The 14,396-nt window shown below is 45.1% G+C and overlaps 2 protein-coding genes across 2 annotated transcripts in view; one reads left to right on the forward strand and one right to left on the reverse strand.

Annotated features, from left to right (window-relative positions):
* Positions 1–149: 149 nt before the first annotated feature.
* LOC106636349 (endocuticle structural glycoprotein SgAbd-8) lies at positions 150–1,367 on the forward strand. Its single transcript, XM_014348727.2, has 3 exons — positions 150–224; positions 595–938; positions 1,155–1,367. Exons 1-3 carry the CDS (start codon positions 213–215, stop codon positions 1,189–1,191), a joined length of 393 nt encoding a protein of 130 aa, XP_014204213.2. The 5' UTR covers positions 150–212; the 3' UTR covers positions 1,192–1,367.
* A 1,477-nt stretch (positions 1,368–2,844) lies between these two features.
* The window catches only part of LOC106636346 (glutamate receptor ionotropic, kainate 2), a 37,254-nt gene continuing 25,702 nt past the window's right edge, over positions 2,845–14,396 (reverse strand). Inside the window, exons 10-18 of the mRNA XM_089588629.1 lie at positions 13,798–13,902; positions 13,240–13,503; positions 8,899–9,096; positions 8,585–8,810; positions 8,347–8,511; positions 7,509–7,609; positions 6,691–6,916; positions 3,217–3,522; positions 2,845–3,005 (exon numbers count right to left, since the gene is read on the reverse strand). Of these exons, the coding sequence (XP_089444755.1) occupies positions 2,845–3,005; positions 3,217–3,522; positions 6,691–6,916; positions 7,509–7,609; positions 8,347–8,511; positions 8,585–8,810; positions 8,899–9,096; positions 13,240–13,503; positions 13,798–13,902 (1,752 nt within the window). The remainder of the gene's footprint in view (positions 3,006–3,216; positions 3,523–6,690; positions 6,917–7,508; positions 7,610–8,346; positions 8,512–8,584; positions 8,811–8,898; positions 9,097–13,239; positions 13,504–13,797; positions 13,903–14,396) is intronic.

Genomic DNA, 14,396 nt, shown 5'->3' on the forward strand with positions numbered 1-14,396 from the left:
CGGTGCTCTCGGCTGTGCACTAAAATCACGCCCGGAACTCGCTCTCCCATTCGCCACTACCACCACCGGTACTCTTCGCGATGGGGGAAAAGTGAGATCCTTTCTTTGGTCGGAATCATATAAATTCGTCCCGAATTCTGCTCATCATCACACTCGCCTTCGAGCCCTAGTCTGAATCCGATCGACTCCTCGACTTCTCAACCACCGCCAACATGAAATTCTTCGTGAGTGTTACAAACGTTTCTTATATTTTTCTTCTATTCGAAAATTATTTTTTTTTTTTTGTACTTTGTTATTTTTTTTTTTCATTTTTTTCGCAATTTAACGTCATAAAATTTAAAATGCAATCTTTTTTTGTACCACAAAGTTCTTGTGCGAGCCGATCTCGAAAGCATCTATTTTCATAAAATTACGTAAGATACCCGCGTCACGTAACAAAGAAGATGTCTCATTCTCAGAGAAACAAAATTTAACTTTCCGAATCCCTTGAAAGAGAGAGAGAAAAAAAAAGTAGCTTCCTTTGCGTTTCGCGTTGCGCAACTCGCCATTGACAAATAACGACACGTGAATTGAAAAACAACGATTTTACGACAGATCGCCGTCGTCGCCCTGGCCGCAGTCGCCACCGCAGCCCCCCAGAGCCACCACGAGCCCATCGCCATCCTCAAGCAGACCAACGACGTGAGCCCCGACGGCAGCTACTCGTGGAGCTTCGAGACCGAGAACGGCATCGCCGCCGGGGAGTCCGGGGTCCCCCAGGTCGTGGGTGACGAGGCGCCGGTGGTCGCCCAGGGCAGCTACGCTTACACGGCCCCCGACGGCACCCCCATCGGCCTCAGCTACGTCGCCAACGAGAACGGCTTCCAGCCCCAGGGCAGCCACCTCCCGACCCCCCCGACCATCCCAGAGCACATCGTGAGGGCTCTCGAGTACATCAGGTGAGGACCACTGCGAATTTTATTTAACAAGTGCCATTTACTTCGATTTGCAAAAGTATTTTGATAATTGCATTGGATCGATTCCAAGGTATAAATTAGAATTTGATGGCTTTGTGGCACCATTGCGTTTTGTTTTATTGCCTGCTAAAGATGATTTGTATATTAGAATTTAATGAGGACGAAAAATTTAATCCATTTGTTTGTACTTTGATTCAGGACGCATCCCCAGCCAGCCGAAAACAGCCGGTTCTAAGAGATTGGCAGCACCTACTGATAAACATACATGGTCGCTTGATCGATAATTTGGAATTTTGCTCTCAATCAATTTGGCAGCAAAGTTCCGAATCTTCATTTTTTTCTACTTTGTATCTTACTCAATCTATACATATATTTTGCTACTATGTTGCAACACTTGTAAATAATCAATAAGCTCCAATAAATCATTTGATAAAAAAAAAAATATATATATACTGCGTTGTGTGACTCTTTTACCACTTTCACTTTAGCCGTACTCTTGAAGGTTGTTGTAAAGACACTCTCTGCGAGTGAGATGAAAAAAAGATATATCGAGAACGTGTTAAAAACGTGTATCGTTTATTTTAAATTTAATTGTACTTTTAAAAAAGTGTCCAAATCGCTCTCTCTCTCTCACACACACCTATAATATATGTTATTTACGAACAATGACCGTCATTTACATTTTTACAGTGCGAGTATATTAAATTGTCTCTGAATTCAATAAAATCGTATCCGATTGGAACAAGATTCGATGTTTGTCGATTTATACCGATTTCTCAAGAGTTTTTATTGTATTATCACCTTATGCCCGTTTATTTCGGTGCTTCAGGCATTGTAAACACGAAATACCGATAAAAGTTTATTTCACCTTATGATTTTACATGCATATCAAACATTGAGTAATCTATATTGTTGGGTACGTCATTTTTTGGTGTCAATTTAAAATTGGCCAAGTAGAGACTTGATGTTTTGAAATAATGTACTTTTTTTTCAACATGTACACCAATCGTGGCCAATTCAACCGTAGAAAAACTTTTAATTCAAATAAAGATGAATAAATAAAAAAAAAATCTGTCAATAATCGATCGAATTGAAATCACGTAGGAACAACAATGGATAAATTGATGCAAACAAATTTCAAACTTGAACGAAACTTTCAATAGCCAAACGCGATAAAATCTACGGACCGCGAAAAACCATAAATTCCATCAAGGACATAGAAATTCGATCCACACAAATATATTTTTAGCAAGTGTCGCACACGCGTACACGCGTATAGCCTCTCGTCGTAAAAAACTACGTCGTTCAACTATCGATGACACTCGCCTATACAAACTAACGGCACTCGCTCGTTCCCCACTCGTTAGTCACACTCGCACGTTGTAATGGTATAATTAATAACATATTGTGATATTATAGGATCTCGCACACTCCGTGATCTCCCGCACAGCAAGTTGTATCGATATTAGGTAATCAAGATTTATTATTATTGTTATTATTATTTTTTTTTTTTATTTCGTTCCTCCTTTCCATTGTCTCCATGTCTCCAAATAAAAGCCCCACCGCCGCTATTTCGTACACACTACATTCAGCAGTCTTTATTTTATAGTAGTAGTAGAATTAGTAGTAGTAGTAGTAGTTAGTAGTAGTTTTTTGTTTGTAACTATAATATAAAGTTGTCCAGCTTTGGTTTTCCGAGACCCCTCGCACTCTCGGTCTTTCAAAAAGCCGCAGCGGCAGGAGAACAAAGGAAAAAGTCGAGCGAGGCCGCGACGGTGCATCGTGCGAGGAAAACCCCCCGGGAAGGTTCGTTCGAAGACTAGCGGAGGAGGCAGGCGTCGGAGACGGGCTGCGCCGGCACACCCACGGGGACCTCCTCCAGGATCGGTCAGAGCCTCGTCGAGCGGCTCCCGGCCGGCGTGGATTGGGCCGGTGGGGGAGGCGGAGGCGGCGGTACGACCAACGGCCCCGGCGACGTCACCACGTCCGGCTCGGACGCGAGCTCCCCGCAATCGAACCTCCACATTATACTCTCAGCCTGGTCACCTCCTGCAAGCGTTCACACCCCCATCATCATGGATTATTCTTGATGAGAAAAGGAAGGGAAAATGGCCCTTTGATCGTTTCCGTTACCCCAAAAGCGTGTACATACGTATAAATAAACCACCAAAGTGGAGGAGGGAGGCGGATGGATAGGGAATTAATCCGTATAAATACGTAATAAAAACCCACCTTGAGCCAAGTTGATGCCGAAAGAAGCTCGTTTCTGCTTCGGAGTCAGCAGTAGTTGCTGCTGCTGATGCGGGCATTTGTGCGAATGACCGTGAGCGTGGGAATGCGCGTGGCAGTGTACAACATGCTGCAGGTGATGATGATGATGCGTGTGCGTGGGCGTGTGGCGGCAACTCGGCTGTGCTGATGGGAGATGATGCTGCAGTTGTTGCTGCTGCTGCTGCTGTTGCTGCTGTGGATTCTCCAAGGCCAGCTGCTGGCGGTGCTGAGGCGACATCCGATCGTAGCTCAATGACTTCTTCATCTCCGTCATCTGCAGAGCACCAGTTTCCTGCTGCAAAGTTTCATCGCCCCCCGCGATGGGAGACGCACAACCCGGTCCTGGTCAGTTTTTTTTCTCTCTCTCTCTCTCTTTCTCACCCAACCGGTATTATTGTCTTGGTACAGGTACAAGCGACTGATACCCCAATATATAATACGTATACCCTCGAGCGCAAGCTTACTCGGGGCGCCGTCGGCGAGGTATGGTAGAGGTACTCCCGATACTCTCATACAGAGTTGCCCCGTGCCGAAGCTCTTTTCCTCGAGCCGTTGTTGTTACCATTGAGTCGAAAGAAAAAGGAAATAAGCCGAAAAGACGGGCTGTGGTGGCGGGGAGAGCTTTCGCGTGAGGCACGGAAGCCCGACGGAAGAAGACACGGTCCGGAAATTGAATAGCTCCGTCAGGCTGACCATCGCGTCGAGACTATGGCTTTTTGTTTTACCTCTGGGAGGGGAAAAAAGTAAAAAAAAAAAAATATGACGAAAGTCAACAGAGGTGAAATTCGCGCTCTGATCCCGTGCGAGTCTCGGCACGGCAAATCTGTACAGGTATATATACGCGTGGATTCGTAATCCCTTATCGAAAGGTTCTAATGGAAGCCAATGCAGTTTTTTCACTTTTTCCTTTCTTTTTTTTTTTTTTTTTCATCGGATTTGAAATTTTAGTTGACTCCAACAGATACGTTTATTTTATTTTGATTCAATGCGAAAAAGGGTTGAATATAAATTTAGGAATGGAGAAAAACAATGACAACAACAAATTATTAATAGTACGACAAAAATTACAATCACGACAGTAAACTTGTATATGAACGCAATAAAAAAAAAAAAAAAAATTCTGTTCATTTTTATTAGAACCTTTCAAAAAAGGAACATAAACTTTTGTAATGATCCGGGGAATTACGGAGTGCGAAAAACACCGGTCGAATTTGTACACGCTCGCGTCGCCCAGCCGCGCCATAACTTTTACGCAAATGAATAAAAGCCAGCGGACACTAGTATATACACATACAACACAAATATATATGCAAAGGTGGGCGCAACGCGGCACTTAATTAATCGTTAGCCATGCCCTTAATACTTGCTTAATTACCCACATACACACACAAAATCGAGACTTACGAATTAAAAGCTTATATAATATGTACACACCTATGATATTATACATACATAAATATCGAAAGCGAATACAACGATGAACATTACGTGCTACACAGCAAAGGTACGCACACACTAGCGATTGTTTTTATACCTTTCTCCTACGCACGCGCATGTATGTGACTGTGAAAACAAAACCCCCCCGAAAAAGGTTTCTTTCGTTGAATTTTAAAAATGTACGGCGCGAAAAAACAAAAGGTTTTTCCACTCGCGATGTACGATATTGTTTGCCCCCGCAAACGATTATTCGTTGTTCAAAGATGTGAAAAACAAAAAAACAAAAAGATATCACTCGGTTTGTATTTTTACTCGGCGGGAAGGAGCGCTCTCTCGGTTAAAAATAGAGAGGAAAAAAAAAGCCAGTCCAGTTACCGGTAATTTACTTATGGCCCCGTGCAACGAGCAAAAAATAGATTGTTGTCGGTGCAGGAGGAGTTTGCTTCCCTATTTCGCCAATTTTATTCTTCCCGTAACCCACGGAAAAAGCTCGCTTCCAGGAAAATAAAAAAAAAAAGGAAAACGCATCTGTTGCAAACACAATTATGCATACAAAAAAAAAAAAAAAAAAAAAAAAAAAAAAAAGGAGTAGTTAACCTAAGCAACTAGTATCTACTACTATACGTGCATTTATGAAAAATAAAAAAAAATATGCATACAGTGTGAGAAACAAAATATCTGGGCATTCAATCTACAGTGTCAAACATCAGAGGCAGCCCCGTGCAAGTTGAGAAGCAAGTCTCTACTATATACGGTATACTATAATGGCAGTTGGTGTATATATATATATATATATATATATTCCGAGTCTCGTGATGGTGTACATGTATACATAATATGTGCAAGGGATGAAGACATACGGGGATGGAGAATGAAGTTTTTTACCTGACACGGGCGTATATATGTGTACATAGAGAGGGTGATGATCTCAAGCGAGACACCGAGATGTTATGTTTACACAAGAGGGTCTCATACCTATAACGTATATGTAGGTGGCAGAGATGGTAAACGTAAGACTCGACTCGACAGCGATTTCCGCTATATAGGTGAGGTACACCCACGTATACCTACGTACAGTTTTATGGTCCAAAACGGCTTCGTTAAGTTTTACGCGATGTCTATCCGATGCTTATATATAGATGCTGTGAACGAGACTTTGCGTATATACCATCTGCACGCGCGGAAGCTCGATTTCCTCAACTGCCCGAGAGGGAGGATGGCATTTCATTCCAACTGTGCCAAAATGCCCCTCAATCGTGCAAGTGTATATATGTATATGTACGAGCGTTTCTCTTTCTTCTTTCTCCTTTTATCCTCATGTAGGTACACCCGTAACCGAGTCACTCCCTCTGCCGGCGGGCCAATTTCGCGGTCATATGATTGCCGCCGACCGGTTATAAATGTGACTTTTTGTGCCAATGAGTTAAATCCGTAATCCTACGGCTACTCCCCCTTGCCCCTCGTCCCATTAATTTCATTCGGGGTTACTGGAACAGCTCCTAGCTATATACCATCGCGCTACCAAGGACGGCCCGTGCAGCGGAGGGCGCCGAAAATAAATTCACGCTCCTATACACGTATACCCCACCGTCCGTATCCCAATTAAAAATACTCTGTTTTTTTTTTTTTTCCTCTTTATTATAGCCCAACTCCCGTGCATTATTCAACCGTATAATATGTTTTATTACCCGTGCCGTTTTTACTTTATTTCCTGTTGCCGGTTCCCTTTGCCGTTTTGCACAATGAAGTGAAGTGTATTGAGACACGAGGTGAAAACTCAAGGGTTGCACCTTCTAAGGAAAAAACCTCTAAACGATGTCCCTTGTGTAATGGGTCAGTGGTTCGTCTGGCAACGTTACAGGGGGGAGGAATAGCTATATACTGTATATGTAAGAAAAAAAGGTGATGATCGGTGCACTGGTCGATTGGCTGCGGTGAATGAATAAAGTATCGTTGCTTTGGGAGAGTACGGGTACATAATATATGTATATGCGCACATTGGCGCTCCGGTACGTGAAACTCACACCATTTAGCCAAGGTATGTCGATGCTCGGTACGTAGGTGGTCTCCTCGTGGGGGCCCTGGCTCGGGCAGTGGCGGCTCCGGCGCATCGACGAGCGCGAGCTGCACCGGCTGCACGAGACCGCCGGTACGCCCGAGGCGGTCCCCGAGCGCCGTTTCGGGGCGGGCCTCTGCCTGGCACCGCTGCGCAACGTGAAACGCAGCTCCGACACCATCTCTCTGCACAGGGACTGTGTCCACGCGGGGATGTGTCGTATACAGGAATATATTATATTGGTATCTTTTGGTCATTACATGTGTATATATATATGTGTTTATATATATATATATGTGTGTGTGTGTGTGTGTATATTTATCATGTGGTACCCCGTTTGTTAGTTGTCGTGTGTATAAATGAAAACAGGAGAAGGAAAAGCATTATACACCATGATAATAGTATATATAGTAGTAAAGAAAAACCCGCGCACAACAAACACATACTGCAGCCAGAGCGTCAATTTCGCATTGGAGGCGTCAATTATCCATCAAAGCAAACACAAAGAAAACACATTGATGTTTATTGCATCAAGTGTATACGACAGCCAAGCACTTTTTTTTCAATACATTTATTTGTTACATGTTCGTATAAGCGCAGGGCAGCCAAAATAATAATCATCCGCATAATCGTTGTGCGACACGTCCTGTGAGCCACACTATTTTTTTTTTTCAGTTAACACAGTTAATCGATACAGTTTAGGTGTGCAGGCAAGTCCAACGAGACATTGAGACAAAGACGCGTTCGGTATATATATATTATACGGACGGTGGATGCTTGAAACTTACCCGGTCCGATCGGACGTTTTTCTTCGAGTTCCAGCAAAATTCCAGAATGGCCACGAGGATCGCTAGAGCCAGGCCGCAGAGCAAAACCACGAAGACTCCGCCTGAAACAGAAATTTCCTCGTCACGTGGGAAAAAAAGCCCGTGTCTTTTTTTTTTTTTTTTTTTTTTTTTCCACTTTGACTGAAACTACTTCATTAACTTGACTGTACGACATTCAGCTCGAAAAATGGAAGGAAAAAGATGGACAATTTTCAATAATGGCAAATTCAACAATCACGCGAAACCCTACAAAGTTTGAGGTGGGGGGGGGGGAAACGAGCACCTCCATACAGGCATACCAGGGACGTAAGTCTCACAGGTCGAGGTGGAGGGGCAAAAGTACGGGGGGGGGGGGCGCTCGTTAAGAGAGCTCGAACACGTAGTGTCCGGAGAGCACGGGACGGGGAGAAAAGGGTAGGACACTGACGCTCCTCGTTCGGTCCAACCAACTCACGACTCCGCGCTAATGTCCCCGAGCTTGCGTTTAATTTAAATGCTAAAGCTGAGTCGTGCTCTGCGAGTCTCTACATTTTTTTTTCTTTCCCCCCCCCCCCAGTCCACCAGTAAAGGCCGGCACCAACACACTCGAGAGTTAATTGTCGCTGATAATTTCATAGCCACCGGCACTGATCATGTAAATTCATACGAGTTGCGTAGAGCAACGTGGTTGGAACATTTTGTAGGGGGGAAAAAAAAAAAAAAAAAAAAAAAAAAAAAAGAGAGAGAGAGAAGAAAACACGAAAAGTATAGGTAAAAGGATCCATTAGACTCAACAATCGTACGAAAAGGGGCGGCTTACCAATATTTTCCACCCCCAGGGCGTTGGCCTTGCTCTCCTTGCTCTTCTCGTCGCGGTTGCACACGTCCCCGGTGTTCTTCCACCACTTGTCGTAAAGTATCTGAATCACGCCCTTCTCCTGGAGCTCGAGTATGGCCAGGGATATTTTGTCCCTCCAAGGCGAGCCTGCCAACGGGGGACGAGCAATGCTGGTACACTTAATAATATACGTGTATGATAATGTATATGTATGGTGTACCTTTGGGAGTGGCTATGCCGTAGCCCTTGCTGTCGAGGAGGCCACCGATCTGCGTGAGGTTGCAGTCCCGCTGCACCGCGTAGTCGAGCATCGTCGACTCCATGAGGAAGGCGTAGTTGCCCTGGAGGACCTTCTGGATGCCCTCCTCGTAGTCCGAGACAAAGACCGACGGCTGCTTCGACTCCATGTACCTCCACATCTTCTGGTATATCGCTATTTTCGAGTCCTGTTTTTTTTTTTTCACAACCGAAACCATATACCTGTACGGTCAAAGGAGCGCGGGAAAAAAAGGGGGGAGGGGTGTGTATAGTTACCCTGAAGAAGGTCATGGTGCTGCCACCGGAGAGGGTGCCGTAGGGTATGTCGGTCTGCTCGGCGAGATCGGCGGCGTTCTCGATCGGCGTGATCATGCGCTCGACCGTTAGGAAGGCCGCCAGGTTGGCCGTGTACGAGGAGATGATGATCAGGGTGAAGAACCACCAGATCCCACCGACTATCCTCGTGCTCGCGGCCTGGTGGTGCGCGTTTTGCGGGGAACATTGTGAATTCATCAATCATTACGCTTGCTTTCTCATCGCGAGTTTCGAGACTTGGTTTTTTTTTTTTTTTTTTTTTTTCAACTCGGTTCGGAAGGTTTTGAGGATAACTATACGAAAAATGCCCATTGTTCCTCAACGTTTCTGCGATTTAACTGCGCATTTACGACACAAAACGTCATCGCGCACCGCAAAATGCACAGGCGATGGCCTTTTAAATTGAGTTGAAAAGCCATAATTTGCGATGGTAAGGACAAAAAGCGCGTCCTGTCCGCATAAACGAGGTGCCATTAATGGTAAAATTAACTCGAGGGCGTGGGCTGAAGAATAAGGACCCTTCCGATCCACTAAAAGTTCGACGCCTCGATATCCGAGAGCATTCATCATTCGGGTATCGCGCATACTTTTTTGCCGGCCTGCAGTTGCGAGCTCTATGGGTAATTAGAGGCCGGGATATTTTCGTTTGAATTTCAGCGAGCGCCAAGAAAAAAAAAAAAAAAAAAAAAAAAGTCGGACGAACTTTCCGCGCTTGTAATCTTTACGTTGAGCACGTGAGATTCAAATACTTGGGTAAAATTGCTACCAAAAATCCCAGCGCGTTACAACAGCACGATCGAGCCGGTGTGTAAATTAAAAGTATAGGTACATCGGCGAGCTGTACGGCGCGCCGCGAGGCAAGTAACATGATATACTCGCGGGCGCGTCTGGTTGCATACAAGCCTCTCTCTGCTACATACATAAACATATTACCACTTATATGCGAGTGGGATCAATGCTGGGACGCATCAATCCCCGATACCAAAGTGGCGTCGCTGCAACGATTCCCTCTCCGTTTCTCCGAGGAATTCGCTGTATGAGAGAGAGACCTCGTTTATGCATCGGGACAACGACGGCTCTATTTTACGCTCTGTTAGGCGCAATATGTATACGTATGTATTTATACGCGACCCACGCATGAAATAAACATAATATACTGCGCGCATCTCTCTGCTTATGGATCAGCCAGTAGATGTAATATATTGTCGAAGGGAGTTGGAGTGCCAAAATAAGGGGAAAGGAAGTGGAGAAGTTTTCGCGAAAGCCGGAAAATCGATTATCTTTCGGGCTCATCCCTTCGTGTACTGGTGTGTATCACGTGTACGTCGAGGCCGCATCGATGAACTGTTTTTGCGGATTCTTTCAAAACTCACTCACTGTCTTCCACTTTGTACAAAACAATATTTACTCGGGGGTAGAAAAAAGCTGGGCGATCGGAGTTTAATCGGGAAATTCGGCAAACATTGCAGTGCTCCAAGATATTATATACTCCTCGTGCATCTGACGCGACTATTGTAAGCCAATGTTCGTTGATACATTAAAATCATACTTTACTATATACCTACTATATAAAAAAAAAAATCCATTATTGTATTGGAAAAAATTTTCTTTTAAACGCACTCATTATCGTAAAAACGAGCAAGTATTTCGAAACAAGTGAAAACTGTGAGCTAGAGGGAGCGTAAAGTCAGAGGAAAATAATGGGACCACGTGCTCCATATACTGCACATAGGTGCAACGTAAAAGTTCAGACACGGGTGATTTTTATTTACTCGTGCAGGCTTAGTGTATGGTTTAAAAGTAGTTTTTGATTTACGAAGCCACACCGATGCGCACACATGTAGACTTGAGCACGTGTAAATATATATACACACGTATACTTTTTCAATTCTATTGAAACATAATTTTTTTTGTTCAAAGTATAATGCATTGTATTTGTGCCAAAAAAAAATCTTTTTTTAATAACCACTTACAAGACGGAGTTTAACGAAAAAAACGATGCATTAAAATTTAAAAGAAGAAATCATGAAAAAAAAAGAAAAAATAGTCTTATTGTTCGACAATCAGAGGATGATAAATAAATAATTGAAGATGACAAAGAGAGAGAAAAACGATAAACGCGCTTTGAAGTCTCTCCACTCGAGGACCGTTTCCACTTCCAAGTCTCACGCAGTAGATAAAGCCGAGTGCGGTTAAGACACACTCAAGTAGCCGTAGCGAATGGAAATATCGCTGGAGCGATAAAAGTGGGCGAAAATAAAGGAAATGGTCCTCGAGAGGGGATAAAAAGCGAAGCAAGGTAGCGACGGAAGGGATAAAGGGCACATGGAAGGGGAGGCGTCGGAATCGTAAGAAATATCTCCGAGACCATACTACTTAGGCCCGCGAAACTTTTCGCTAAGCTGCACTGGATTTCGAGGACTTGGCGAGCATTTCTCGGGGTGGAACTTCGAGGCATAGAGAGAGCCTCTCCTATGGCCTGGAGTTGGTAATATAAACGAGGTGCGTTGTTTTCTCGGGGCTGCGCCAAGGGACGCCAAGCCCTTCGGATCGCGGAAAAATTCGTGCTTGTGCACCCGATCGGAATATACCGTGTCGGTGCGCACTACACGCATGGCTGGGGCGCAGTGGCTGTTGCACGCGGGCCGGGGTGGCAAGTCCCAGTTGAGTTAGCGTCGACAATGCGCCGCGTGCGGCGGAGCGCGAAAATTTCATCCAGTCGGACATTGATTTACGCGACTATTAGATTTTCAGTCGCGCTACGGTGCTTTTTTCGGCAACTCTTTTGCGGCAGGGTGTATTAGTGCACTCCGCGGATACGGGGAAATTGAAGCAAAATCGGTTTTTAAGTAATTTTAGAAAAGTTACGCATTTTTTCAATCTTTGGTATGATAATTCAAAGCAAAAAGTATTTTTTTCTTCAAATCAAACAATCAAATAGAAATCGTAAAAAGGTGGATCACACGTGGGCGTACAAATGTTTGGGAACTCCTTGGAATCATCACTCGTTTACTCAATGTTATATTATCTATAACGTATTTATTGTGTGAAAAAAGAAAAACAACGATAACATGTAACGATGGCTCGGAGAAAGAAAATCTTGACTCAAATTTTTCAACATTCGTTTTAAATAGAGAATTCCGAGTTAAGCTTTTTAACCCTCCGGGGGATCGATGAACGATAACAACAAAAGGAAGCACATTAACTACGGGATGAAAAAAACCCAAAAGAGCTGGGGCGCGAAAGAGAGAGAAAAATGAAAGGCAAGGAAATGACGGAGTGACAGAAGGGAGCGAGTGCAAAATCGTAAATGTTTTTTAAAAACCACTCAAGTTTGCGCGCACGAGTCCCTCCCACCGCGTAAAAGAAGGAAACAAGGCTAGCGGCCGAAAAAGTTTCGAGCGCCGTTCTCCGGCACTTATACAGTATAGACTTTTGAAAAGGAAAAAAAAACAGCGTGCACTCTCGCAGAATTTTGCCGCGGTAAAATTCGAACGAGGAAAAAAAAAAAAGAGGTATGAAATAGCGCAGTCGTGTATACGCGCGTAGTTGAAAGAGCACAGAGCGCGGGAAGAAGAGTGAATTTGTCCGACGGTGGATTCAATATGCAGCGCACAATGGCACAAGTGCAGAGCTCTGGGGAGGGGGGTAAATCTCGATAAATAACTTGATTCGCGCACTGGGGAAATCGGCGATAAATCACACACACGTCGCGTCGATCGATGGCCACCACGGAGTTATGCGCCGTTACCTTGGGCTCGAGGTCGCTGGCCCGCGAGGCTGCCGACCGTGAACCAGAAGCGTGCACTCGTTGGCGCACCTATACTCGGTCAGCGACGCTTCATCATCCTCCCGTTTCTCGCACCACTCGAGATCCTCATCGGCGCGTCCGGGCCATTCGAGTAAAAGCCCCCACTGCTTCTGATGGTCGCGGTCAACCACCGACTAGCGGGTAGTTCGCGCCACCCGCCAAGTGACCGCAAACGACGCATCACCAACGACAGTTACGTGCAAACCGGCGTTTCCTACACTACGATTTTATCATTCGGAGGTATACCCCATCATCAGCTATACGCAAAGGGTCGACAACAGCCAGATAAAAAAAAAACACGAGTGGAGGTGGAGGCCTGCATGAGTTAATAATATAATATAAATGATACACGTGGACCAAAGAGAGCCGAAATAACCGATTTTCCGATGTTTAGGGTGAAGAAACAAAAAAAAATTAAATTAAGCAAGGCAATGAATTGTTATCGGTACGGATGGGTATAGAGTAAGAGGGAAGCACCTCGTTGGTTATACCTTGGGGTTGAGCCCGCTGCCCTGCCTGAGAAACGTGCCGGTGATGAACCAGAAGCTGTTGCTCACGGTGAACTGGTTCTCGACCACCTCGACCGCCTCGCCCGCGGGACACGCGTGCGGGTTGTTCCACTCGTACGGGCTGAACCGGGCCATCACGAACAGGGTGAAACTCACGAGGACGTAGGCAGCGAGCACGTACAACCAGATCTCCACCGCCAACGGGTTCATGAAGGAGAAGAGACGCGTCGGCTGGCTCGACGGCACCTGTACCGACAATCCCTCCGTTTTACCTTCTCTTGGCTTCATTCACACTGCCTTTATTGTCTTGTTTGCCCCTCTACGCGTATACACCCTTAGCAACAATTTTTTTTATCGCCCGACCTTCCCTCCAAGGATCCCGTTGGGCCGAGATCGACTAGAAAGCCTTGCATTTGGTATGCACCACGCGGTCGGATGAAAGAAAAAGAGAAAAGATTTTCCATACATGGGACGCGCGCCGATCGATTTCTCGTTGCTCTGTGCAAGCTGTAACACATGTATACAATACCTCGGACTCACCTTAAATAAAATACCTATGCCAAGGTTCATGAAGGGCTTCGTGAAGTCTATGACGCTCTCGCGCGCGTAGTTGATCGTCATCGACGCCACCGCCAAGTCGGCCCTCTGCAACACACACGTTTTGACGTTTCACATTTTTTACTTGCCAATACTACGAGAAAAAAAAATCAAAGGAAAAGGGACGATGTGGAAAAGTTTAAATTAATTAATTTCCATGACTTTATTGGTGAATCAGTTGGTGGGTAGAGAAAAAGAAAATAAGAGAGAGAGAAGCAGTGGGGTATGAATTTGTCCTCGAGATCGAGCGCTGCATATACATATTTATCGGGAGCGGTATATCGAGTGCCATCGAGCACTCGAAAGTCCGTGGCACAAAAGCGCAATTGATAAAATTGACTTTGAGCCGAGAAGTAGGGGCTGCCGCCGATGGGTTATTGCCTTGGCATTTCGTGCGTCGAGCCTTTAAATACAGCAGCATCAGCGAGGACGAGAGAGCTCCTCGTCGCTTTTGTTCGGCTGCCACCTACCGCTCCCCCTCCGATCTCGTTCAGGGCCATTCGAGCGTCCCGAGAGCAGTAAGCTCGAGTGGCCCGGACGAC

This window comes from Copidosoma floridanum, unplaced genomic scaffold, assembly GCF_036245765.1.
Source record: "Copidosoma floridanum isolate Cflo_tuat_1 unplaced genomic scaffold, Cflo_Japanese_pri ptg000001l, whole genome shotgun sequence".
NCBI classification, from domain to species: Eukaryota; Metazoa; Arthropoda; class Insecta; order Hymenoptera; family Encyrtidae; genus Copidosoma; species Copidosoma floridanum.

Excerpts from the sequence above, each read along its gene's own strand:
- LOC106636349 (XM_014348727.2), top strand. Across the intron at positions 939-1,154 it reads AGGGCTCTCGAGTACATCAG|GACGCATCCCCAGCCAGCCG; the intron begins GTGAGGACCACT and ends ACTTTGATTCAG.